Source organism: Ochotona curzoniae, unplaced genomic scaffold (genome assembly GCF_017591425.1).
Source record: "Ochotona curzoniae isolate NIBS_2020 unplaced genomic scaffold, NIBS_Ocur_1.0 contig_291, whole genome shotgun sequence".
Classification (NCBI taxonomy): Eukaryota; Metazoa; Chordata; class Mammalia; order Lagomorpha; family Ochotonidae; genus Ochotona; species Ochotona curzoniae.
The window spans coordinates 14,684,887-14,711,315 of record NW_024465649.1 but is presented as its reverse complement, the minus strand read 5'-3'; the positions used below and the strand labels follow the sequence as shown (position 1 = coordinate 14,711,315).

The 26,429-nt window shown below is 38.2% G+C and overlaps 1 protein-coding gene across 2 annotated transcripts in view; it reads right to left on the bottom strand.

Moving 5' to 3' along the window:
* The window catches only part of EPS15 (epidermal growth factor receptor pathway substrate 15), a 139,515-nt gene that overhangs the window by 80,260 nt on the left and 32,826 nt on the right, over positions 1-26,429 (bottom strand). For both annotated transcript variants that reach the window (XM_040978559.1, XM_040978560.1), the window contains exons 2-8: positions 17,091-17,132; positions 14,117-14,206; positions 13,259-13,306; positions 9,774-9,869; positions 6,906-6,971; positions 5,934-6,059; positions 5,365-5,424 (exon numbers count right to left, since the gene is read on the bottom strand). In XM_040978559.1, the coding sequence (XP_040834493.1) occupies positions 5,365-5,424; positions 5,934-6,059; positions 6,906-6,971; positions 9,774-9,869; positions 13,259-13,306; positions 14,117-14,206; positions 17,091-17,132 (528 nt within the window). The remainder of the gene's footprint in view (positions 1-5,364; positions 5,425-5,933; positions 6,060-6,905; positions 6,972-9,773; positions 9,870-13,258; positions 13,307-14,116; positions 14,207-17,090; positions 17,133-26,429) is intronic.

Sequence of the window (26,429 nt, the reverse complement as noted above, 5' to 3'; positions counted from 1 at the left end):
TCCTCTGTTGCTTTCACAGGTGTATTAGCAAGCAGTTTTGTCGGAAGTGGAGTAACTAGACCTCAAACCTGTACCTATATTGGATGTGGCACCACAGGTGGTGGCTTAATTCACTGAGCCACACCACCAGCCCCAAATAAAAGAAATCTTTAAAACATAAAGAAACTGAGATTCAGAAATGCTAAGCATCTTGCCCAGTACAATATTATTAAGAAGTGACAAAAAAAGATTTTTTAAATAAAAGGTTTTCTGGGTATAAAGTTCTTTTTCCAGATTTGATCATTATTAGCATACCTGTAATTTTACAATATGCTATGTCTTTCTTTGTAACAGATGAAGATAACCTTCACATATTGGTACTCAGAATTTAACTGGCACCAGAATTACTTAGTCAGTGTGATAACACACAAATTTCTGTGCCCTGAAGTCAGAATTTTGGAATCAAAGGAGTTAAAGTTAGGCCAGAGAATCTGCACTTGCAGCAGGTTCCCAGTTGAAGCTGATGCTGCTGGCCCAGAGACCACACCTAACCATCTTGTCCAAAACCAAGAACTCTCCAATCCCCACTCAATAGCCAGCCTACAAGAATTCAGTTATAGAATTTAGAAGGACATCAACTTTCTATCTCCAATTGGCTCCAAACTCCAAAAAAACACAATCTGGCCAACACACAATTCTTAGTATACGTAATATCATGCGTAATACCATGAGATTGGCACTGAGTTAAGAGAAGTGACCAGCACACACGTTAAAAGGTCAGCCCTCTCACTGCCGCAGATGGGAGTCATTTCCTGGAAAAATGGACATTAGAAGCAAAAACGCAATGTTAGCCATCTGCTGCCAAGAGACAACACATTTTTTAAAAGTTAAAAAAGAATATTAATTTCATATTGCCTTGAAAATAGTTTCCTTGACAAAACTGAAGAAAAATCCACAAAATAAAACAAAGTAAGTAAATAGAATACTCTTAATACTGCAGGGTTGCATTTTTATTATTACATTATAATTTATCCTACTCAAGTGTGTGATATTGAAACAAAAATAACTAAATCAGTCGTTGTACCATATTAAAAATAAAATCTACTTGGTAATACTTTTCAAACTAAAATGTACTATCAAATGTACTTACAGATACTGAATTAAGAAGCTACTGAGTATATATTTTGATGATTTCAAAGTAAAAAGTCATGAAAAAAAGTTTAACTTTACAAAGGCATCGCAGAGAAAGAGAGGATGAGGTTTTCCTGCTGCAGTCAGTTACTGCTTGTTTCTCTGACTTTCCACTCTCCATCTTTTTAGACAGTATTTCTCAATTTTTAGGAGCCATCAAAATCATCCACAAAGCTGGATGCACAGTTATAGAACTTCACAAGGATAACAAACAACTTAAACATGAGCACGAATCAATCGCCTTGGTTCAATGGCACAATACTATCATTTTATACACATTTTGTGTTTTCAAACTGACATTTATCAGAGAGGAAATCTATCCTCTTGGCAAAATGTACCCTTAATGTGTCACTAGAAACTTTCAATTAAACTAAGTGGGTAAGAAATAAAACATAGTATTTCCAACTATTCAATACAAGGCTAATTCACCAATGATAAAATAGAATACTGATAATCACAAATATTTCTTAAACCCACAAAAAGACAGCTACAATTTTTAAAACCCATTTTATTTTTGTGTCATACATAAACACAAATTCCTAAAACTCACATTAACTGTGGCAAAGCATCCAAGTCATGATAAAGCCTGACACAAACTAACATCCCTCAAAAGGCTCCCAGAGATCGCAGATGCTAGATCTCTGTCAACTTCGGGCTTCAGGAATAAGAATATGAAAAGAATTTATACTCAAAAAGAAACAGGGCCATTCATTAAAGGTACACATGGCAATGGAAGTCCTGTAAGTTAGAATTTCTAGCTTCCTGTACTCCAATTAAAACAAAATCACCTCACAATATAAAACTAAACAAACAAACGGGCAGGCTCCGCACAATAGCCTAGCAGCTAAAGTCCTCGTCTTGCAGGCGCTGGGATCTAATCCCAGCAGCCCCACTTCCCATCCAGCTTGCTGCTTGTGGCCTGGGAAAGCCTCTGAGGATAACCCAAAGCCTCAGGACCTTACATCCACTTGGGAGACCTGGAAGAAGCTCCTGGCTCCTGGCTTTGGGCAGGCTCAGCCCCAGCCGTTGCGGCCACCTGGGGAGTGAATCAACAGACCAAAGATCTTCCTCTCTGTCTTCCTCTGGGTATATCTGCCTTTCCAATTAAAATAAATAATTTTTTTTTAAAAAAGGGAGAAACAAACTGGTTAATAATTTCAAAATAAGGGCTCAGTGCAGTAGCCTAGTGGCTAAGGTCCTCGCCTTACACACGCCAGGATTCCATATGCGTAACAGTTTGTATCCCAACAGTCACGCTTCCCATCCAGCTCCTTCCTTGTGGCCAGGGAAAACAGCTGAGGACAGCCCAAAGCCTTGGCGACCCTGCAACCACGTGGGAGACCCAGAAGAGCTCCTGGCTCCTGCTTTGATTTGGTTCAGTTGCAGCCATTGTGGCCACTTGTGGAGTGTGAACTATTAGATGGAAGATCTTTTTGTAAATCTGACTTTCCAATAAATAACAAATAAATTCAAAAAAAGGTGTCACCAAAAAAAAAAAAGGCATCAGAGAAAAGGCTGCAGAGTACAAAAGACAAGCTTTTATTCATTTACGTTAGAATATACTATTTATCAAATGAAAATAATACTATTCACCAGCTATTCTAACTGTACTAACACAAACACTCCTTTGAAATTTAAAATTTTTGTCTTTACAAAAAATATTCTCACTACATCTTACTAACAAAAAGATTTGGACCACTGTATTTCAACACAAAAATCTTTTATGACTGTTTATCTGTAGAATTTGAGAATGTTTCAAAGTCAATTACCAAAATTCTTCATTAAAACTCATTCTCCAAGATCTAGAGACCCTTATCATCCAACTAAGTTAAAACACTATATGAAAATCTAAAATGAAAAAACAAAACAAGCTAATTTAATCACTTTACAGTTAAGAAACATTCAGATATCCAAGCTGAAAGATTATCTTTTAAAAATAGTGAGAGGAAGAAAATATTGGTCTGAGGTCAGTGAAACCCAGCTAAACTTGTGTTTAGGGAAAAACATTCTTTAATTGATTTTGGTATTATTGATAATAATAATAAAAAAAGAACTTAGTATTCATTTTCAAGAAAGTTTTAACAAAGAACAACACAGTAAGTCAAGAGAAACTGAAAAGAATGAAAAGAAGTAATTAAAATAAGAGATGAAATAAAAGGCCAAAACAGTAGAAAGGTTTTTTTTTTTAAGTTTTATTTATCTATTTATAATTTTTAAAAGAAAGAATAAAAGGTGGGCGGGGAGTTACTGGTCATACATGTTCCATTTGGTTGTTTATTTCCCCCCAAAAAGCTGGACCAGGCCAAAGAAACTAGGAACCCATAATTCAATTTATGGGTAGTAGGGAGCTTAGCTGAGTTATCACAGACCTTTCATGGTATGCACTTGCAGGAAACTGGAATCAGAAATAGCCAGGACTCAAATCCAGAGACTTCAACACAGGATATGAGTAACCCAAGAGGTGGTTTACCTGCCATGTTTCATGCTAATCCCCAAAAGATGGGTTTTGAAAAACAAAAATCCATAAACTACATAAAATCAGATTAAACAAAAAAAAATTAGAAGGGCCAAAGATGAGATTTGGAATGACAGAATAGTGTAACCACAAACCCAGAAGAGATTAAAGAATAATTTAAATTTGTTGCAAAGTCAAAGAAATAGCTAATTCCTTAACAAAATAAAAATAAACATAAATTGTGAAAATGTTTCCAAATAAAAGAGTAACAGAAGTCATAGATTTACTACTCCAGAGTTCACAACAGTTTCCTTTAAGCTTTGGGCAAGAGATAAAAATATTCTATTTGGAATAAATTATTTGTTACTAAAATAACATGTCTATAGATAGAGTGTCAAAGTTCCTCTGCCTTCAGAAATGAAGTGAAACTGAAAGAATACATTGAGAAATGCATTTTAGAAAAAATTTCTCCATTGCAGAAGCTATAGGATACAGAAGACAAACTGGGATATAGAAGACAGTACCAGTCAGCATCTTTAATTATCCCAAGACATATATTCCTCGAAGTCTATTATCAGCCAGAATTCTTCACTATATCCCTTTCCCAAAGTATCCCATATTTATCAAATCCCTGATTCACAACTGGAAATCCTTGCTACCATTGTGAGGGGATATGTCCCATCATTTCAACCAATGAATCCCCAAATATGTAAAAACACGTTTCCACTGTTCATTTATCCAATATTTAACTGTATAAATCCAAAATTTAAATGTGCAAACTAATAATCTATTAGAAATATAATCTTCCTCAGCATGAACTAAAAGGCAAAATCTTGTCATGAGAAAATCATTAAGACACTCAAGAACCACTGTAGAACATTCAGCTCCTTAAAGACAGCACTGGGGCAAGGGAGAGCTGGACAAGCAATGGCAAGTCTGTGTTTTGCTGAGGAAAAAACAACTAAACATGGATGGGCAAAGGAAGTACTAAGAAGCATGAAGATGAACGCTGTAACAGACATTATTTGTGCAAACTTGCTGGGAGGAGCAAGGAAAAGTACACAGCTCTTAGGGCTTTTTAAATTCTTGAAGACATAAAAAATAATATTTGCCATAGAAAGAGAAAATAAGAAAATATACCATAGCAAAGGCTTGGACAAGGCCCATTATGAAAGAGACATGAAAGCCTATATCCCTCCTAAAAATGAAACAAAATGAAGTTCAAGAGGCCTCTGGATTTTTTTCTTGTTCCAGCTATTCTTTCAAAAAAAAATTATAACCAAAGTAGGACACCCCGGTCTGTCCTACATTGATGTCTCAAAGAAACTGAAAGAGATATGAAAACACTGCTATAGATAAAATGCAATCCTTAGATTTTATTCAGCTCTTCAAGCTGAATAAAAACATTAAAAAAAAAAAACAAACTGCTGCACAATGAGTTAAGGGGAAGTCCAACTGCAACAAAAAGGGGAGTTGCCAAGGCTGAAAAAAAAAAACAAGAAAAAAGACAAAAAAAGAATGAATATAAGAAAAAATGAAAGTGGTAAGAAAGAGAGCAGTTACACAAAAAAGATGAGTAAAGTTTTTTCCTGTCTAAATAGCTTTTAGCTCTCCTGTGCACAAATCAGTTCTTTTAAAAGAAACATTGAGTTCCTTGTGTACACACACACACACACACACACACATCCACACACAGATACACACACATAAAAGATTTTGAGGGCATGTGGATTACTTACAACTGCAAACTCATCTCTGTCAAGCATTCCATCATGGTCAATATCACTCAATTCCCAAACCTTTAAAAAAATATATAATTAACACAGATTAACAGTCTTTCATCACATGGACTCCCTGGGGGAAGGAAGACAACGCTAGAGCTAAGCAAGCACCTGATCAACAAATTCGGATGTTATCTTAAACGCACTGAGAAGTGACTAAAAGGTTATAAAAATACCAAGATTCTATTTTTAGGGAAGAAATCTCACACTAACAATACAATAGGAAAAAAACTGTGTGAAAAACACAGGAAATGGCATTTAAAATGAACATACATATATAAATGTATGTACATACAATAATTAATTTTAATAGTTCATATTTTACAAGTAACAAATATAGAAATAAACTGCCAATGATTTTATATATTAAGTCAGAAGAGAAAATTCTACAAGAACACAACTTCAAAATTATATTTTCTTTGATAAGTACCTTTGATATATACACACATAAATAAATATGAATACATAATTTAGATACATACATATAAATAAACCAAAATCACATTTAGGATTTAACAGCATCTTACTCTTCCAAGGATATCCACAGGTAACTTGGAGTTGAGCAGCACTGGTTTCACTTTATCACCAGACAGAAATCCATTGACTGGGATTAAACTATCAAAAATTGCATCATATTTGACCTTATCTTCAGGCTACAATACAAAAGAAAAAAATCAAAAGCTCAAAAACAGTTAACATTTATCAAAGTTTATTTGATATGTTATATTTTTCATACAGCCTCCAAATAAGTGTAATGTAAACTTTTCAACTTCAAAAAAGGTTTTACTAAGAATTGTTCATTTTAGCGCCTGGCAGTGTAGCCTAGTAGCTAAAGTCCTCACCTTGAACGTGCCAGGATCGCATATGAGCACCTATTCTAATCCCGGCAGCTCCACTTCCCATCCAGCTCCCTGCTTGTGGCCTGGGAAAGCAGTCGAGGACAGCCCAAAGCTTTGGGACCCTGCACCCATGTGGGAGACCTGGAAGAGGTTCCTGGTTCCCAGCTTTGGATCGGCACAGCACCGGCTGTTGCGCTCACGTGGGGAGTGAATCATTGGATAGAAGATCTTCCTCTCTGTCTCTCCTCCTCTCTGTATATCTGACTTTGCAATAAAAATAAATAAATCTTTTTTAAAAAAATTGTTCGTTTTAGAGCCATAAAGAGAATACCCAGTTAAACCAGTCAAGCAACAAATAACACCAGTGAGGTAAATTAGTTGTTCATCAAGTATTTGGGTTTCAAAATGATCATGACATCACCATTTTTTCTTTCCACTATAACAGGCAGTAATTAGACTATTAAAATAGACTTAATTAGACTATTAGTAATAGTCTAATTGCTATTAGCCAAAAAGTCTCCTCACAGATTTCCAGTACCAGTATTTCTCTTGATATCCTTGAACATCCCTATGAGTCTAAGGTCGATTGCAATTTCTTTTGGAAGCAGAGAATGATACAGGCAGGTAAGAGGCAAGACAGAACAGCTAACGCTTACTTACTTTCACAGCCCATGGGAGCTCAGTGGCAGAGGCTCCACTGATTCGCAAAGGACTACTGGCATCATGCTACAAAGTAAAGAACAGTACATGAATAAGTGAAATTCCCACAACACTAGGCAATAAAATAAAAATAGTCTTTGGATTTAAACATATTGGCGCAAAAATTATCAGCACACAAAAGATACTTGTTTTACACTAAGCCGACCTTCACCAAAGCCCTAATGATATAAAACATTTTCATTGTGTTAGCAACATAAATAGTTGTTGCACACCAACTAAATCAAGTAAGTACTACATTAGATAATCCCACAACAATTGAATTCAAGATAAAGATATCTGAATGTAAAAAAAATATATTTAGAATCCTGGTAACTGATGACTTCCCCCTGCCAAGATTATTAAGAAAAGTAGAGTGAGAAAATAAATCAATATGTCATCTCTTAAGTTATAAGTATTTAACCCCTATCAACAGCATGTCCAAGTTATTATCTTTATTTGATCAAAGAGATAGAAGAATATATCTGAGAAATCTTTCCAAAATCTTTTTACTTACTAACTTTAAAGCCAGAGTCAAACAGGGACAGGCAGAGATGTCCCCTCTACTGGTTCAATCTCCCAAAGTTCACAGAAGTTAAGGCAGAGTCAGGGAAAAGCCAGGAGTCCAGAACTTAATCCAGGTCTCTCCCATGGGTAGCAGGGGCTCAACTACCTACACCATCCTGCTGCCTCACAGGGAACATATTAGCAGGGGGCTGGAATGGACAGCAGAGCTGGGATTTGGAGCCCATGAACCTGGAAATGTGATACAGGCGTATATCAAGTAACACTTTAACACTAGGCCAAATTTGCACCCTAGGAAAATTTTCTAATAGTACAGTAAGAAGGTGTTGTGGTCAGTAAGTTAAACTGCTGTTCAGAGTCCCTGAATTCTACATCAAGGTCCTATTCTGAGTCCAGCTTCCTGCTAATGTGGCTAGGAGGCAAAAGACGATGACTCAAGTACTTGGGTTCCTGCCACTCATGTGGAAGACCAGGATACACCTCTTGGCTTCAGGCTGGCCTATCACCAGCTGCTGGAGGTATGTGAGGAGTGGAACAGCAGATGGACAATATCTCTCTTTTTTCTCCTCTCTGCCATTCTACCTTTAATAAATAAATAAATAAATAAATAAATCTAAATGAAGGGAAGAAAGGACTCAAGAAAAATGGACAAAAGCTATAAACAGACATTCATATAAAAGCAACAATTGCTAATAAGCATTAGAATATCCATAAAATGAAAAGGACAAATTAAAATTATACTTAACCTTCCATGTGACACCTACTAAAACTGACAAGGATCTGAAAAGTTTGATAACTGTATGCCAGCAGGGAAAAAAAAATGTAGGGAAACATATGCTTACATAAGTAATTGCTGGTGAAAGTATGAACTAGAAAAAACACTATGGGAGACAGGCTGATAAGACACATGGAGATTACAAAGGTGGGGCTGGCATCCTGTAACAGACACAGTCATCACCCGTGACACCAGAATCACATGTGAGCACAGGTTCATGATCCAGCTGCTTCACTTCTATTTCAGCTCTCTGTTAATGGTCTGAGAAAAACAGAAGATGGGTACAAGTGTTTGGGCATCCTAGTGGGAGAATTAGAAGAAGCTCCTAGTTCAGACTGGTCCCAGCTCTGGCCATTGCACCCATAAGGAATCAATCAACCATCAATTTTTATGATGAAAAACTAGAAATAAGCTAAACCCTATCAATGCGAAATAATTATGATAATACAATACTGTGTAGTTAAACAAAGAAATATTTTATGTGATGATAAAGATCTTTAAAACATTATTTTTAAAAGGGTACAAAATTAAATATTATACAGAGCCAGCAGAGTGGCTTAGTACATAAAGCTGCTGTGTCTATAGTGCTGGTATTCCATATGGGCAATAGTTCAGTCCTGATTCTTCCACTTGCAATCCAGCTCACTGCTAACAGCCTGAGAAACTAGCAGAAAAATGGGTACCCCTGTACCCACATATGAGACCAAGATGGAGTTCTTGGCTCCTGGTTTCAGCCTGGTCCAGCTTGTGACTATATGGGGAATGAACCAGTGTATGGAAGATCTTTCTCTCTTTCTCTTATCCCTGCCTAAATTTGCTGTTGAAACAAATAATTCTTTTTTTTTCTTTTAATAAGAGGAACAGATTTTTCTTTTCCCTTCCTTCCTTCTTTCCTTCTTTCGTTCCTTCCTTCCTTCCTTCCTTTCCTTTTTTATTTATTTATTTTTTAACAAAATTCACGTGGGAAGCAGCATCATAGTGTAGTAGGCTAAGCCTTTGACAGCAGTGTTAGCATCCCATGTAGTCTCCAGTTTGTGTCCTAGCTGCTTCCACTCTGATCCATCTACCAGTTTACAGCCTAAGAAAACAGCAATGGATGGCTAAAGTTCTTAGGTCCCTGTACCCACAAGGAAGACCCAAATAAATCTCCCGGCTTTGACTCTGGACTGGCCTAGCTCTGGGCTATTGCAGCCAACTTCAGGGAGTGAACTAGATGATGGAAGATACCTCTCTCTGTGTCCCTCCTCTTTTTGCCTTTCAAATGAAAATAAATAAATCCCTTTTTTAAAAACCACATGTATAACACAATTAATGTAAATGAAGAAATAAGTATTTCTATTTTTAGTTTGCATGTAATGATACTAGAAGGATACATGAAAAATTGAAATTAAAAATTGTAGCAGTCACTGAGTAAGAAAATCATATAAGTGATACAAGCTAAAAACTTTAAAAATTATGTTAATTTTGATTTTCAAATTACGTGGCATCATTTTTTAAAGTAAAATACAATTTAAATCTAAAGGCTTTCTTACAAATCTTGGCGGAGGAACAGTGAGGTTCAAGCTACTCAGTGAAACCTCCAATCCATTCTGGGCACAGGCCACAAGACGCAAAGCAACAAAGAATTCCTAGAAATAAAAGCATAAACATCATGAGCATTCTCAGCTTACCCAGTCGTCTGTCCATCTGTCTATCCATCTGCCTGCCTACCTACTTACCTAAATACACCCATATTCTGAAAATATAAACAATTTACAATTACTCCAGAGCTTTTATTTAGCAATAAATATTAATAGCACATCTTTCAAAAGATGTGTTACTTTAAAACTTAGAAGCTACCTATACACAAAGCTATTCCTAGTACTATAAATAGCAAATAATAGTTTAAGACAGAAAAATTTTTACCAATACTAAAAACCATACAGAATACACATATTAAAGAATACTTAAAGATATTAAGAAATGTTTCTAATTTTCTCATTTAGAGAAAAAAAATTTTTTTGAAAAAAGCTCAAAAGGAAATAATAGCTAAACATTAACATTGCTGATCGCAGTGAGCTACACAGGGAGCTGATCTCACGAGCTGATCACAGGGAGCTACAGTGGATAAAGCCGCTGCATTCCATATGGGTGCCAGTTCAAGCCCTGCTACTCCACTAATGATCCCTCTTCTCGGTCATGGAAAGCAGTGGGAAATGGCCCAGGTGCTTGGACCACTGCCATCAGTGAGAGAATCCAAAGAAGCCGCTGGCTTTGGCCTGGCCGAGCCCTGGTTTTGGCAGCCATTTGGGAAATGAACTAATGTGAAAATTGCTTCTCCCTCTTTCTGTAAACCCACCTTTCAAATAAATAAACAAATAAAAAATAAATACTTGGGCCCGGCGCGGTGGCGCAAGTGGTTAAGGTCCTCGCCTTGCACGCCCGGGATCTCATATGGGCGCCGGTTCTAATCCCGGCAGCCCCGCTTCCCTTCCAGCTCCCTGCTTGTGGCCTGGGAAAGCAGTCGAGGACGGCCCAAAGCTTTGGGAACCTGCACCCGCGTGGGAGACCCAGAAGAGTCTCCTGGCTTCGGATCGGCGTAGCATCGACCCGTTGCGCTCACTTGGGGAGTGAAACATCGGATGGAAGCTCTTCCTCTCTGTCTCTCCTCTCTGTATATCTGCCTTTCCAATGAAAAAATAATAAAAAAAAATAAAATAAAATAAAAAAAAAATATGATTTGTAAAAAAAAAAAAAAAAAAAAAAAACTTTTTTAAAAGGTCATCTCAGGATTGTGAAAGCATTTTTAAAACCGGAGCAATTATTCACATTATTTCAGAATAACTACAGAAAATAACTACAATATCTGAAGCAATTATATAATTGTTTGAATTCAAAATATTAGCCTCTCTCAAAGGTTCTTAGATTTTTGACCCTTCAAGTTTTGGTCAAAAACTTAACAAATAATTGCAAAGAATCTGAAGCAATTGGTGTTCAGTTATTCTGGGTCAGAATTCGGTCTAAAAGAAAGCTGTAATATTTCTAGTTTTTCAATATCCTATTACAACGGCTGACATAATGAACTGAAATCCTCTACTCTCACACTCTTCTTAGGCTCTCTGCTTTGTAATTCTTTGCATTTACACATAAATTTCTTTAAAAGATGTTATTTTAAGATAACCTGTCTCATTCAGTCCATAAGCTTCTGTGCAATATGCCATCAAGTCTCAAAGCTAAAGGAACCACTGCCTATGTCACACACAGCTCCTACTTACCAACTACAGTAGCCTCTTCTTAAATAGCAAACCTGCGTCCTGCTCATCCTCTTGCATCCTCCCTGGGGCTCTCCTGATAAACATGCTTCATAAAGCTCTCCCAGTTCTGCTCTGACCTTTGGGGTCTCTTGTGAAGAGTCCATTCCTCCTCTAACCTTTAAATGCTGTCATTCTAAGCAGCCCAACACAGACCCTTTCATTTCTCACTCGATGTGAAACTCAATTACTCATCATCATTAAGAATGGGCCCCGAAGTGAAATGATTCTGTGCTAAATTCTAGCACTGCTCCTAAAAATTGTGAAGCGATGGCCAAGTTAAATAAAATTCTTCCATGAAAAGGGAAGTGGTATCTATCCTGCAATGCACTATGAGCAACAAAATAAAAATTACACTGTAGAACGAAAACGCCTAAGGTCATGTTGGGAACATGGAAAAAACAAACATTAAGTAGTGACTTTTCTTTCAAATAACTCAAAAATTTATGCATCTCATGAAAAATCAAAGTAACTGTAGACCCACAAATCCAGCCACTTGCATAGAACAAAGAAAACTCAAACTCAACATCCAAAGTCTAGGAACATCAGCGAAGAATGTATTAAATGTGAACACCATTGAGAGATGACATCTGTTATGTTCATCTGTTTGTAAAACCTGGCTCATGAGAGATACACAACAAGTATTTGCTGACTGAATACACAGCATCTGCCTATATGAATTTAGGTTTCCTTTGCCTCTGATGTACCTAATCACCTTCTACCTGGTGACTTCAATCAAATCCTACAATCCCAGTTAACAGCCTGGATATTCCAACATTCATCTGATTTTTCCAAGTCCTTTTATAACTCGGAAATCCATTCTCAACAAACAAAACATCAAAGTGCATTAATGATGTTAAACACCACTGGCCATAATCACATCCTTGTATTCCTGTCTGGAGTTTACTTCTGGCATCTAAAACATTTTTTGGTTTGGATGTCAGAGGTGAGAACTAGACCAGAACACTCAGGTCTGGTTAGCCCAGAGCTTCCTTCCTTCCTTTCTTTCTTTCTTTTTTTTTTTATTTTTACTTTTGAAATTTATTGCACAATTCTGTATAGTCTGGGATTCCCCTCCCCCTATTTTCCACCCCCTAATTGATTTTTCCCATGTCACAACTCTTCATAAGGAGTTACAGTTCCATCAGTCTGCTATTTAAGTGTGCCCCAACACTGCTGGTACAGACAGTATCAGACAGTCCATCATCCCATGGTCTAGATATGTCCAACACTTCTGTTGGGAGTCCATCTTTTGTTTGGAAGCAGAGATGCATGTTGCATTGTGTCTTCACTTCTGGATATGGCAGTCTCCATTACTTCACCATTATACATTCCAATTTGCATGATGGATTCCTTACATTAGAGAGAACATACGGTATTTCTCTTTTTGTGATTGACTTATTTCATCTAGGCAGAGCTTCCTTTCAAAGTACTGACAAATATCATCTAAATAAAATTCACTTTGGCTTACAACCATGCGGACCCTAACAGCAAAGGTTCTCTAAAAGAAAAACTTTACAACAATACCACCAAACCAACACCAACCTTGAGGAATTTGTTCTTTAAGGTCTGGAAATCTTTTCATTATTATGACACTTGCCCTTGTAAAACTTTAATGTTGGTTAAAAAAAAAAAAGGCAACTTTTAGCTTAAAAATATGAAAATGGTCTATGTGTTTTAAGTTGACAATCACCCCCCCAAAAATTTCATTTGAATATGAATCTTACTTGCTTGTTCAGGATCCCTTTGCCATCTGTGTCAGCTAAATCCCAAATCTGAAATTTAGAAGAAAAAGTATCAATCCAAATCTTAAAATTCATCTTACAGCAAAATAAAATCACTGCAATGTATAAATTTATGCTCTAAGACATATGAATGACAGAATTCAGAATACAAAGAAATCTTAAAATCCACTTTTAGTGTAACTCATCCCAAAGAAAGCCCAAAAAGGTAAAACGTTTTGGCACAAGACTTGTCAAAGCATCAGGCTAAGAACTGAAACTCAGGTTCTCATTTTTGTCAAATACTTTCAGGAACGCAGGTTTTAATTGAATTCAATGCTCTTTTTACTAGAAAATAATACCCTGATTTTAGATGCTTATTAATATTTTTTTCTGTGAGAAAATTGAAGTGGTTAATGTTTGTGAAATTAGACGGCACCGTTCTTGAGGACTCTGAATATCAGTATCCTGTATAAGGATTTGAGGGGGCTTTCCACCTCTCCCTGCTCTTGCCAAAGCCTCCCAACCCCCACTCTATTCACCACATATTGAACAGAGACAGTTACAAAGAGGAAATAGGGACAGAGCTAACTCTAAGTGGGTGCCAAGGTTCCCAGTCATCACTGTGTCTCTCCACGATATCCAAATGTTCTATTACTTCCTCATTTTATCCTACCAGAAATTAATCTGTTTTTAAAAATCTGAAAAGCACCCTACTCTTTCAGAGGGTAAAACCACCACAGCACAAAGTCCCTGCATTCCATTACTGTAACTGCTTGGATGACTAAACTGTAAGTTTCTTGATGGTCTCCTCTTTGAATTTCCATTTAGTTCATTTTTATTACTACAATGGACAAATATCACCTTGCCAAGTATCAAGTCTGGAAGTCCCGACTTTTTCAGGAAAACAGCAGCATCAGAAGCCAACACTCTTCCAGTATTGCCAGTATCAACCTGAAAAGGAAAGACATAAGCTGACACAAACACAGAAAGGAAATGTCACTGCTCTTTCCCAGCATTCTATCCCTGTCATTTGAGAACTGGCTTTTTCAAAACAGGAATCCTTTGGTTAACAAGGACCGAGGAATATATGGAAAGCCCTAAGAGCCGATTACCACCTAGACAGTCCTGGAGACTTAGATTTTTAATCATACCCACTACAGAAATCAGGAAACTGAAGCTCAGAGGAAGTGAAACTAAATCAGCAACATCAGCACCTATCTTCTGACTCCAAATACTCTATACTTGTCTTTTAAAGTCCAACAAACTTAAATGCCAACAAGAAAAAAAGGGAAGTATTTCCTGGAAAGATCTTTTTGACAAATGGGAACAGTGGCATATGTTCTCTTCCTTCTAACATCATCAAATTTTGTTTTTATAGCTGCTTTTTGAAATTACAACACTTAAAATCAAAGCAATGTCAGCTCTAAAGACAACAGTGATTTCATAATAAGTTTCAAAAAAGCCTTAAACATTTAAGTTCCTAAAACACATTAAAGGAAATATCATTTTAACTGATGGGAACTTAACTTTAAGACAGAACAAGGTCATTAAGAACAAATTAAAACTTTAAAAAAATGATTAATTTTTGCAAAGACTTCCTGAAGCTCTTTTTATAAAAATGAAAAGTAAATTTCAAAAAGTCTTAAAAAGACTAGGGAAACTAGGGTATTTGTGAAATGACTATTTTTCGAGTCTAAAGGTCAGGTTTACTGTAAACATACATAAAGCATTCCAGACAGTTCAGTCCCAGAAAAGAATCAAAAGAGAAACCTTTCTTTCAAGTATTAGACCATGGGATAAATCAGGCACTCAACAAAAACTAACTGCTTCATCCTTCAAGTTTGGGGTAAACAGGAAGTCTTGAAAAGATTAGGAAATCTACTTCTAGAATCCTCCAGAACTCCTTCTCTTTGTTCATTCCCTGACCAGGACAGAAAAAGAATACCCCTATAAAGTATAACCTAAACAGAGAGGAACTGAGGGAAACAGTCATCAATTTTATGTACTGCACTGCAACAAAGAATTTGACTACATTCTATTCTTTTGTTAATAAATTATACAGTCATTTTCTCTTCCACCTATAGCTTCTGTTGTACTCTGATGCAAGTCTACCAGGCTCTGCCTTAAGCTCCAGGCTAGAATTTGCCTCTAAGAAAAAAGGCTCACAGTTTCTTGAAAGGACCATCTCATAGCCTCAGCGATATTATTACTTCAGAAAATAGGGTTTAGGGCTGTTGCTATACATAATGCATAAAGCCACCACCTCAGATGCTGGCATCCCGTATGGACCCGTCTGTGACCTAGCAGATCCACTTCCAATCCTGGTTCCTGCTAAGGTGCCTAGAAAAGCAGCAGAGTTTGGTCCAAATAGTTGTGCCCCTGCACCCATTTGGGAGACTTGGAACATCTCATGACTCCCAGCTTCGGCCTACCCGACCCCAGTCATTCCTAGCAGAAGGAAGATTTGTCTCTCCTTCTTCTTCTAACTCTGCCTTTCAAGCAAAATATAAAGCTTAACAAAATTGGCTTTTGTGGTAAAGGCTAAGTTGATTTCACTTAAACTATTTTCAGACTGTACTCGTAGATTGTCAGAACTTCAAGGACTCTCTTCAGTGCAAAAGCAGAAGTACTTCATGAAAGCAGACTGCTGACTCAAGATCCAGCCAAACAGGAATTAATTACACAAAACTGAACGACCTGTTGAGGAAAATTTAATTAAAATGTAATTATGGTTATTTACTTAGAAGACTGTTGGCTGTTGATAATTATTTTTAATAGATTTTAAGGTTTTGGGCGGGGGGGGGTGGCGGGAGAGGGAAAGGACGGGAGGGAACAAAAAGAGCTCCCATGTGTTGGTATAGTTAATAAAAGCGCCCAACAACCTGGCCTGGCCCATTGCCAGCCGGAGACTGGGGGCCAAAATCAGGAGTCAGAAACTCCATCGAGACCTCTCAGATAGGTGCAGGGACCCAATTACTTGAGTCATATACCTTCTGCCTCTTGGGATCTGCATAAGTGGGAAGCTGGAAAGGGAGAAAAGATGGGATCTACCCAGACATGTGGAATTCGGGCATCTTAACCACTAGACCAAATAGCTACTCCAATGTTCTATTTTCCTTTTAGATCTCAACCTCAATTTAGAAGGCTCTGCTTTTATAAACTGAATGAGTTTTTAAATGCATGTTTTACTTTTTAAGGCAATATGATTATTGCATAAGTTTGATCATCTTTTTCTATTTATTAGCTTATAAATAAATAAGCTATATAACATAGGGCCATACTTGAGACTGGGCCATACTTGAGACTGATTCCCTTTATTCAGATCGAAAACACTACTATTAAAGATTAAGGATTGACTTATAAGAAAACTATACAACGTCCTTCTAAACAAAACTGGTTTTCTATTTGGTTTGTGTGATTCCAAACTCACAGGTAGTAAAGCAAACTCACTTACTGCCAACCTAGGAACCTTAGCAAATGCAGGAAACCTCAAGACAAGAGAAATTCACCCGAATTTACATGTAACATGGGTGAAAGATGGCTGCTATGGTTTGAAATGGCTTGGGCATATCCCCCAAGGGTTCATGTGCTGGAAGTGTGTTTCTCAGCATACCAGTGTTGAAGTGGACCTAGTGGAAAGTACATGGGTCACTGAGGCATGGTCATTGGCAGTAATTAACGTTGGCCCCTCCCTCCTGCTTTCTGCCTTCCTGTTTTGCCAAAGATTAAATGTCCTAAAATGTACCTAGAAAGAAGTTGGCAGTTAATTTACATGCATACGTGAACAGCTGACAATACATTTTATATTCAATGTAAGAAAGTAAAAAAAAGTTACCTGTCTATAGTATTTTTCATATACAGGATTCCCACTTGATAGCTAAAAAAAAAACACAGAAATTATATATTACTCAGTAGCTTCTATTAATACATTTTACATTCACAACAGACAATTGCAAGAAATTAGTATGAACTTGATTGCAAAAATTTTGGTTCTGCTTCTTTAGGGTGAGGGTGAGAAGGCAGATGAATAGAGACCACATGAGTTCCTAAGAATGAAGTGGATAAGAAATAAAACAAGAATCTTAAAAAATTATTTTTGACATCAGAACTCTCTCCTTCACCCTGAAAAACTTGATCCAGAAACTCAACCTACAACAAATTAGGAATGAAATGTTCTGGTTAAAGTCAGTTGAAAAGTCTAATAGCCCACCCACTCATCCACTGTTCAAGTGCCCAAACTACCTATGAATATAGTTCACACACCACCTCATTAAAATAATCAAATGAATATACAAATAGACGTAAAAAAAACATGACATTGCTTACAAGTAGGCAGGGCAATCCAATTTATACTACAGTTTAGATGTGCATAAACAGATCATCTGAAAGGCAGCTTATAGGCATCCATGCCTGAAGATTCAAGTTTGCCTGTACATGAACATGTAAAACTGCTCCAGCACAAAGAAGGCTCCAGGCAGGTGACATGAAAACAGGAACTTGAGGCATGCAGAAGAGTGAGGAGGGTGAATCTACAGAAAGGTACTCACATTGAAACAGGCATGCAATCAACAGAAAACTCAGCTTTTCTAGAAAGAAGAGTCAGGTACACTGAAATGGGAATTTAAGATTATTAAGTTTTGAGGCTGGCGTTGTGGCTTAGCCTTTTGTGTGGAAAATGTAGTTTGTTCTAAAAATAAAACTAATAACAATGTTAATGAGTAACTCACTTTGTTTTAAGCTTGTGGAAAATGTAATATTTACAACAACTGATTATAGTAGCTATTTTCTCTTTTTTCTTTTTAATTATGATAAAGCAATCAAAAGAGCTTGCCAATTTTCTAAGCTTTGGGCCAGTGATTAAAAGAACGGACTCTGTGAGGGCCAGGATATGTGTCGACTGGCCGCCCTTTGCTGTAGGATCTGCTGGCAAGGGCTGCGACAGGGAGCAAATCTGCAGTACTCCCTGGAAAGTGCAAAATCCAGGACTGGGAATGGACCTAGTAGGGAAATTGTGGGCAGTCCTTTGCTGGGCTGTATGTAGTTCTGCTGCTGTACATGAGAGCCAGGGCTTTCAGGTGGGCCAGGCTGGACAAAGCAGCAGCACCTGTCAGCATACATGTGGACTGGGTCATGAGCTAAGGTGGGTTGAACTAAGCTGCAATACTCATAAGTGTATACAGAGCTTGATTGGGACATGGCACGAACCAGACTGGCCTGCTGTACATGGTAGTACAGGGTTGTGGGTGGACCTGGTGGTGGTTATTGAGGGTCACCCCAACTAGGCTGTAGATTCGCTGATATACACAAGGGCCAGGTCTATGGCACACTGGGATGAGTAGGAACTCAGCACCCATCGGTTTGCATTGTACAGAGGGCTGGGGACAGAACTAACCAGGTAACTACAATCACCAGTGTGTGCAGACTGAAGCAGACCCTGCATTGACTGGAACATGCAAGAGTCAGGTCTGGGGTCACCCCAAGTGAAGTTTTTTGGGGGACTCTCCAACTAGACTCCACAAGGAGAACTATAAGATTTGTAGTCTGACCTTGGAATGCATGTGTCTGGACTGGACTGCCAATATTGCTGATGTTTAGACAGTAGATGGCATGGCTAGGTGCATAAGGGGGACATGAGAAGCAGCTCATTTGGGCCTGCAGAGGACATCAAGTGACAGGTAAGAAGATGGAGAGCAGGACAGGTCGGACAACTCTCCTGGCCAAGCTTTGGCAGCAAGAGTCTGGGTGAGTGGACGAACTAGGTTGTACCCTGTTCAGCTAACGGACCTTGAAAGGATTTTCTCAACCTTGGAGCAGCGAAGCCAACCACATCTCAGAACTATCAAGACAACTTAGGCAATACCCTGGGAACATTCTTTTCCACATTAGGATTTCTAAGATGATATCAAGTAGATACCACCCCCATCCCCAACTATGATGTGGTTTGGCAGCTAGGAACAATCCCCTCCCCTTCCTTTACTCCCTCCTCCCCCAATACAGGAGGAAAATGAAGAAACGGAAAATTGAAAGCATTTGTCCTACCCACCTTCCCCTATGTCTCAACCCTCCCCACCCTGTTCAGTGTTTCTCATGGGTGTGCATTCTTATCAGTTGTGTGGGTAATATAAAAAATCAAATAAAAACTTAAAAAAGGAAACCTATTAAAGACACTGTGGATTATATATCAAAGAAGGGGATAGGGAAGGGAAGAATGGGCTTTCTGGGGCCAGCATGACGACACAGCAGGCTAATTAGACCACAGCAATGGCATCCCGTAAGAGCTCCATTTGTTTCCAGCCTGCTTCACTTCTTGATACAGCTACTTGTTGAAAGCCTAGGAAAGCAGTAGAGGACAGCTCAAGTCCTCGGGCCAAGTTCTTGGTATTAAGTCATTATTTGCTAAATGAAGAAAGGAAGGAGAAGTACAATACAGGGAGCTGCTGAGGAAATAATTCTGTCTTACTGAGGATCTGAATATTGGCAACAGCAGAAAGAAAGGATATGCTTTGAAGAAGGCTTTATAAGACAGATTTGACAAAACTTATTAGGTGGAGGAAACTGGGGCAAATGGCAGATTCATGACTGCAAAATGCCTGCATATGCACATATCCTATTGCTCCTGTTTCTCTAGAGAAATTAAGTGATCCATCTAATCACAGGGAGGTTATCTCAGCTTTTAAACAGCACTGTCAGAACTTGAATTCAGATCTGTGTTACTCCAAGTTCCATGTCCCTTCCCATATGCCCTGCATTGCCAAGGACAGTCTCAATTTACAATCTGTTCATCCCCACTAAGTTCACCAGATGTCTCTGAGTTCACTTTTGAAAATGAACTGCTACTAAACATTACAGTTCAAATATGTTAAAAGCAGTGGGCCAGTGTGGTGAGTTAAGCTGCCACTTACGATACCACCATTCTGAGTTGTGGCTACTACTCTTCAAATCCCAACTCCTTGCTAATAATCCACCTGAGAAGGCAGCAGATGATGGCCCAATTGCTTGGACCCCTGCCATACAGCAGACTCTGGGAGACCAGGATGCCTGGAGTAACCACTTGGAGAACAAACTAGAAGATGAAAGATATTTTTACCCTTACTCCCCAACATTTTGCCTTTCAAATAAAACAATCTTCACATATATACTTAAATATAAGCATTAAAATTTAGTTAAGATTAAATAAATATGGAAATATGTAAATTCAGATATATGTTTATTTAAAAAAACCAGGATTGAGCTAGGCCTTGGCCAATGTACCTGGCTTCACCCCAGGCCAGTGTTGCAGAGCACTACGCTCGGCTCCTCCACCTGACGCTGTCACCCTCCAGAGCTCCCCTGATGTAACCCAAATGCTCTGGGCAGCTCCTGTTAGTCTTCTCGGCGCTCCTCTCATGAGCACCGCAGCGGGCTAAGCTTCTGCTCTTAATACACCGTGGACTTGCCCACTCACCTGGAGTCCCTTTGCTGGAAGGACCACTTTCTCCTGGGAAGTCTTCCTGAGTAGCCCAGGGGACTAGAGTGAAGTCAGCCACTAGGGGCTAACAGAGGCAGACCACACAAGTCAAGTTCTGTTCTGGCCTCTCACTATGTTCTCCCTTTCTTGCTCTTTAAAGCACTAACAAAAGGGCTTAACGCAATGGCTCAACTTGCTGATCCTCCCTCTTCAAGTGCCAGGATTCCTCATGGGTGCCAGCTGCTCCATTTCCTATCCAGCTCCATGCTTGTGGCCTGGGAGGGTAGTGGAGGACGACCCAGGGCCTTGGGACCCCAAACCCATGTGGGAGACCCAAAAGAGGCTCCTGGCTCTTGGCTTCAGATTGGCTCAGCTCTGGCCATCAGGCCGCCTGAGGAGTGAACCAGTGGATGGAAGATCTTTGTCTCATCTCTCTGTAGATCTGCCTTTCCAATAAAAATATACACAAAATACTAACAATAACAACAACAACAACAAAAAACCAGAATGGAATTAGTGTAAGTCTACTATATAAACCTAGACTCCGGTCCAGGTACCAGTATACAGTGCTTTAACCACCTGAATAAATGATGAAATCTGAAAAAGCACTAGTGATAATTTTAGCATTTTTCTTGCCCTAATTCTTTACAGCTGAAACATGCTTAACACCTATCTTTCAAGGACAGCAGTAAAATTCACTGTAAGTGTCCTCAAAGTAAGTATGAATATAGTTCTTCACAGTCTTGTGAGGTATTTGGGGTATCTGACACTAGTACCCCTGGCTGGCAATTTACTGTGCCAGTAAGCTGCTTCGTAGTCACTGTACAAAACACCTGACTACCAATCAGCTATGCTAGTGGAGATACACTGGTTAGCTGCAAATGAAGTATGTATAAGGAGTCAATCTAAAAGTCCCTGGGTAGTTTTGTCATTTATTATAGGTCATCTACGATTGCTTATTTATTTTGCTGTTTGTCATCATTTTTCATTATTCAATAAACCTTTTCAGGACAAAATGAACAAAAAAGAAGAAATGATATGTTTAATGTGAAATAAGAAGTGAATTCATTTCTCCAGACAATCGGTGGACAGGTAATCTGCATAAACCAGAGTGTTTATGGAGGTAGACTTCAATAAAACTACTATTGCTGTTGTTAGACCATAAATATTGTCATTTTTAGATTTAAAAAGACACATCAAAAATATATGCAGAAAAAATTAAAGGTGTAGCTAAAGTAACCACATCTACTTAATGTAATGATAAATGGTTTTTATATTCATATTACTCTCCATTCTCCAAACACATTTTTATAGTGACTATGCAACACTTATTATAATTAGAATGAGACAATAAAACTGTTTTCTTTTAGGGGGAACATAAATCCAAACATTTTATCAATATGCAAAATTACATAATAATTTCTAGTAATTGATTTCCAAAGGAAAACTTTTGTTTCATTTTAAAATGTACCTTTATTTATTTGAAAGGCAGAACAAAAAAGGGGGGAGAGAAGGATATCTTTGTTGCCCACACCAGACTGGGCTGAGCCAGGGCATTTTGTCCCAATGGTATGCAACAGCAGAAAAGCTGAATTGGAAGCAGAGCCAGGACCCGAATCCAGGCACTCCAAATAGTTACAGGTTTCCCAATGACAAACCAATACACCACTCACATACCTCTAAAGGAAAAGCTTTAAGCTACATTTGTCAAAATCAAGACCTGGTCTTTGAAAATTGTTGTGTAACTGGTGCCATGGTATATAGTCAACTAAGCCTCCAGCATCCCACAGTTCAAGTCCCTGCTACTCCACTTCCAATCCAGTTCCCTGTCAATGTGCCTGGGAAAGCAAGAGAAGTTGCCCGAAGTCCTTGGGGGCTCATGCACCCACGTGGGAGACCCAGAAGAAGCTCCTTCTTCCTGGCTTCAGACTGGCCCAGCTCTGGCCATTGTGGCCATTTGAGGAGTGAGCCAACAGACGATCTCTTTCAGTACTTCTCTCTCTCTCTCCCTTTCCAATAATAATAATAAATCTTTAAAGTATTGTCATTTAAAATAAATTATGTATCCATTAGCTATAATATCTACTCTTATCAGTTGTCATGAAAACATTACACATCTGAGAATTCCTTCCAAAGAGACAATTTCAATTTATTACTACACTGTCTGAAAAAAATGTGAAGTGCTTATGATGCTCAGATGTTAGAAATTCAATACAGCCTTCAGTGCAGAATATTCCCAGGCTCTAGTAGCAAGCAAATGTATATTAAAAGCCCATTCCACAACTCCTTAGGTAAATGTTCTTGACCAATTTTTTGTGTGTCTTAGAAAATGTTCTCTTTCTCTATAAATTGCCAATAACACCTATTTTCATGGACGCTGCATGAATTAAAGTAACAGCAATAATGCGATAGACAGTTGTCCTAATACCCTCTAAAGCTTTCCCCAAACACGTGGACATCTGGCTAACAGCCACATGTCCCTGTTTCTCTTGCAATCTCAGTTCTGATCAATGGAATATAAAGGAAATGGCATATCAAATTCCTAGATTGTGCACCTCAAGGGAGCAGGAATGTTGTCTACCTTCCCAATCCTTCCAACGACAGAAGCTGGAACAGTAGTCATAGACGGAGAGATGGAAAACAAAACCGAGCAACACTGCAACAAGGAAAAAGGGGCTGCACCACTGACACCATCATGAAGCTGTCGTACAGGCCTACACTGCTAGCCCCACTTGCACCATTACCTCACAGAACCAATACTGAAACCATAGCAAGGCAAAAGAAAAAAAAAATGTTTTTTAACTGCTACCTCCATTAAGGAAAATATCACGACAAATATAAAAATGATAAACCTTACTAAGAAAATTATTATCAAAGCATAACCCAGTATAGCACATTCGGGTATGGTAGGTGGTACTGTAATTCTCAATCTGAGAGCATTACTACTGCACCAGCTACCATGTGCCTTGTAGTGTTCCTTTGTGGGACTCTAGTGTGGAGTTTGGCCAGGTGACTTAACTCTGGCCAATGAGATGTAACAAATTTCAAATTACAAGTCCAAGTTTTAACTATGTTTCTATAAACTGTTAGACTTTTCTCTCTGGCCAAGAGAACAACAGTATGTCACAAACAGGGACTGTTCCTCCTACCTGCACCCAAAAATGAAAAAGAACCAGATCACAACCATAGCTATTATGTAGGGAATTTACAACCATAAAAAAATAAGCAAACAAACTTTTCTGATATTTTGTGTTTCTCAGGGAGCATAATCTAATAATAGCTATACCAAGGTTTATCAGTATGAATAAAAGAGAGCTCCAAGTTCTTGGAGAAATTCATAAGCTAAATAAATGTCAAGTTACTTCATATGCGATATCTGGTACCATTTTTTTTTTTCAGAGGGTTAAGTGGAAAAGAATTTTGGATTACACGACTTTGAGAATCTTACATTCTGTAACACATAAAAGGAAATGAAACTTGAAATGCTTTAGCCTTTTGGAAAATGGTTATAATATAACGAGGAATAAGTTGAAAATAGTGAGGCAACCTCTAAAACATAATATCAATCTTCTTTTAGTGCAAAGTCATATGATAAGATTTATTAGTAAATAAGAAAACGGACCGAGGACAGCATCTTGTCATGAAACAATTCTTCATCATCCTGATTGTGGTACTACAAATACGAATCCACACAAGATCTAATTTATGTCAATCATCCCTAATACGAAAATCCAAAATTCTCCAAAATTTGAAACTTTGGGGATCAACATAACACCACAAATAGAAAATTATACCCTTGACCTCATGGGATGGGTCAAGTTAAAACATGGGCATACTAAAAATACTACATGAATTCACCTTCAAGCTTAATAAGGTATATGTGAATTCATATTTATACTTGGGTTGCTTCCCCAAGATATCTTATACCTATGTAAATAATCCAAAATTCAAGACCCTTAGTGTCCTAAGCACTTTGTGAGTGCCTCATACATACTACCCTACTATGGCTTCTGCTTCTAACACAGAATACCATGATTAAGGTCATCTATAAAGAAAAGAAATTTAGGGCCTGGCAGAGTGGCCCAGCGGCTAAATTCCTCGCCCATATGGGCGCCGGTTCTAATCCTGACAGCCCCACTTCCCATCCAACAGTCAAGGACGGCCCAATGCTTTGGGACCCTGCACCAACATGGGAAGATGCGGAAGAGGTTCCTGGTTCCTGGCTTCGGATCGGCGCAGCATCGGCCATTGCGCTCACTTGGGGAGTGAATCATCAGACGGAAGATCTTCCTCTCTGTCTCTGCTCCTCTCTGTATATCTCACTTTGTAATAAAAACAAATAAATCTTTCAAAAAAAATTATTTCTCACTTTTGGAGGTTAGTAAATCCAAGGTGCTAACATCTGATAGGAACCTTTCTGCTACATCATAACATAGCAGATAGGACATGGAAAAAGCAAGACTTGTTTTATCATGAAGTCTCTTCCACAAGAACTAACATACTCCAGTAATACCAGAATTAACCCATTTACAAAGGCAAAGCCTTCACTATCTAATTACCTCTTAGAGATCTTACTTCCTAATACCATGAAAGTGGTCATCACGATTCTTCCTGGGTGGACATTTGGCATGGTGGTTATAACACATCCCTCATCAGAGTATTTGGGTTTGATACCCAGCTATGGTCCCCACCTGCAGCATCCTACAAGCATTACTGTAAGGTAGCAGTGATGACTCGAGTAACTGGTTCCTACAAGCCATGCAGCAAACTAAAATTCAGCTCTGAGCTCCTGGTTTGGCTTCAGTACAACTCTGACTATTGATGTATGGGGAACAAATGATCAAACTGGTATTCTGTTTCAAACAAAAAAAAAAAAAAAAAACCAAAACCAAAGGTCTCAGTTTTGGAGAATTCAAGTCATCATACAGCAGAGAACTACACATACAAACAAAAACTTAGTATATAAGACAGGTAAAATGTGAATAAAGCCTGCGGACTCTACCTTGGGGCAAATAAGTAAAGGATTTTTTATAACTTCCCATTAAAAAGTACGCTGAAATCTACTGTTCAGTAGAAAGGTGAAAATCCAGATTAAAAAAAAAAAAAACCTGTGTACATGTCAAAATAAGAACTGGAGAATATAGATAATGACAGGGAGATAATGGAGCAATTCCTTTAAATAAATCATTCAAAACTGCTTTAATTTTGCTTCCAAAATTAAGAAAATGAGTAACAATGCAAGAAAAGTGAACATAAAGTATTATAGCGCATACAATTTTTCATTTCCCATAAAATAATTTTTGATCACAAAATCAAGAATGCTGGCTGCTTCCACTATTTTTTTTAAAACAAGTTATTTATTTATTTGAAAGAGTTACAGAAACACAGATAGAAGATCAATTTTTTTTTTAATCCACAGGTTCACTCCACAGGTAGCCAAAAAGGCCAGGGCCAGGTCAGAACACCACCAGGAGCCAAGAGCTTCATCCAAGTCTCCTACGTAGGAACAAGGAACCCAAAAAATTGGGCCATCTCTTCTGCTTTTCTCAGGTCATTAGCAGGAAGGTGGATCAAAAATGAAGCATGCAGAGCACAAACTGGCACCTATTTGAGATACCAGCATCACATGTAGTAGCTTTACCCACTATGCCACAAAGCCAAACCCTAGTACTCCATTTTCGAAAGGACTCAGTAACTAGAAGGGGATCATCCTTTTGTCTCTTCTAC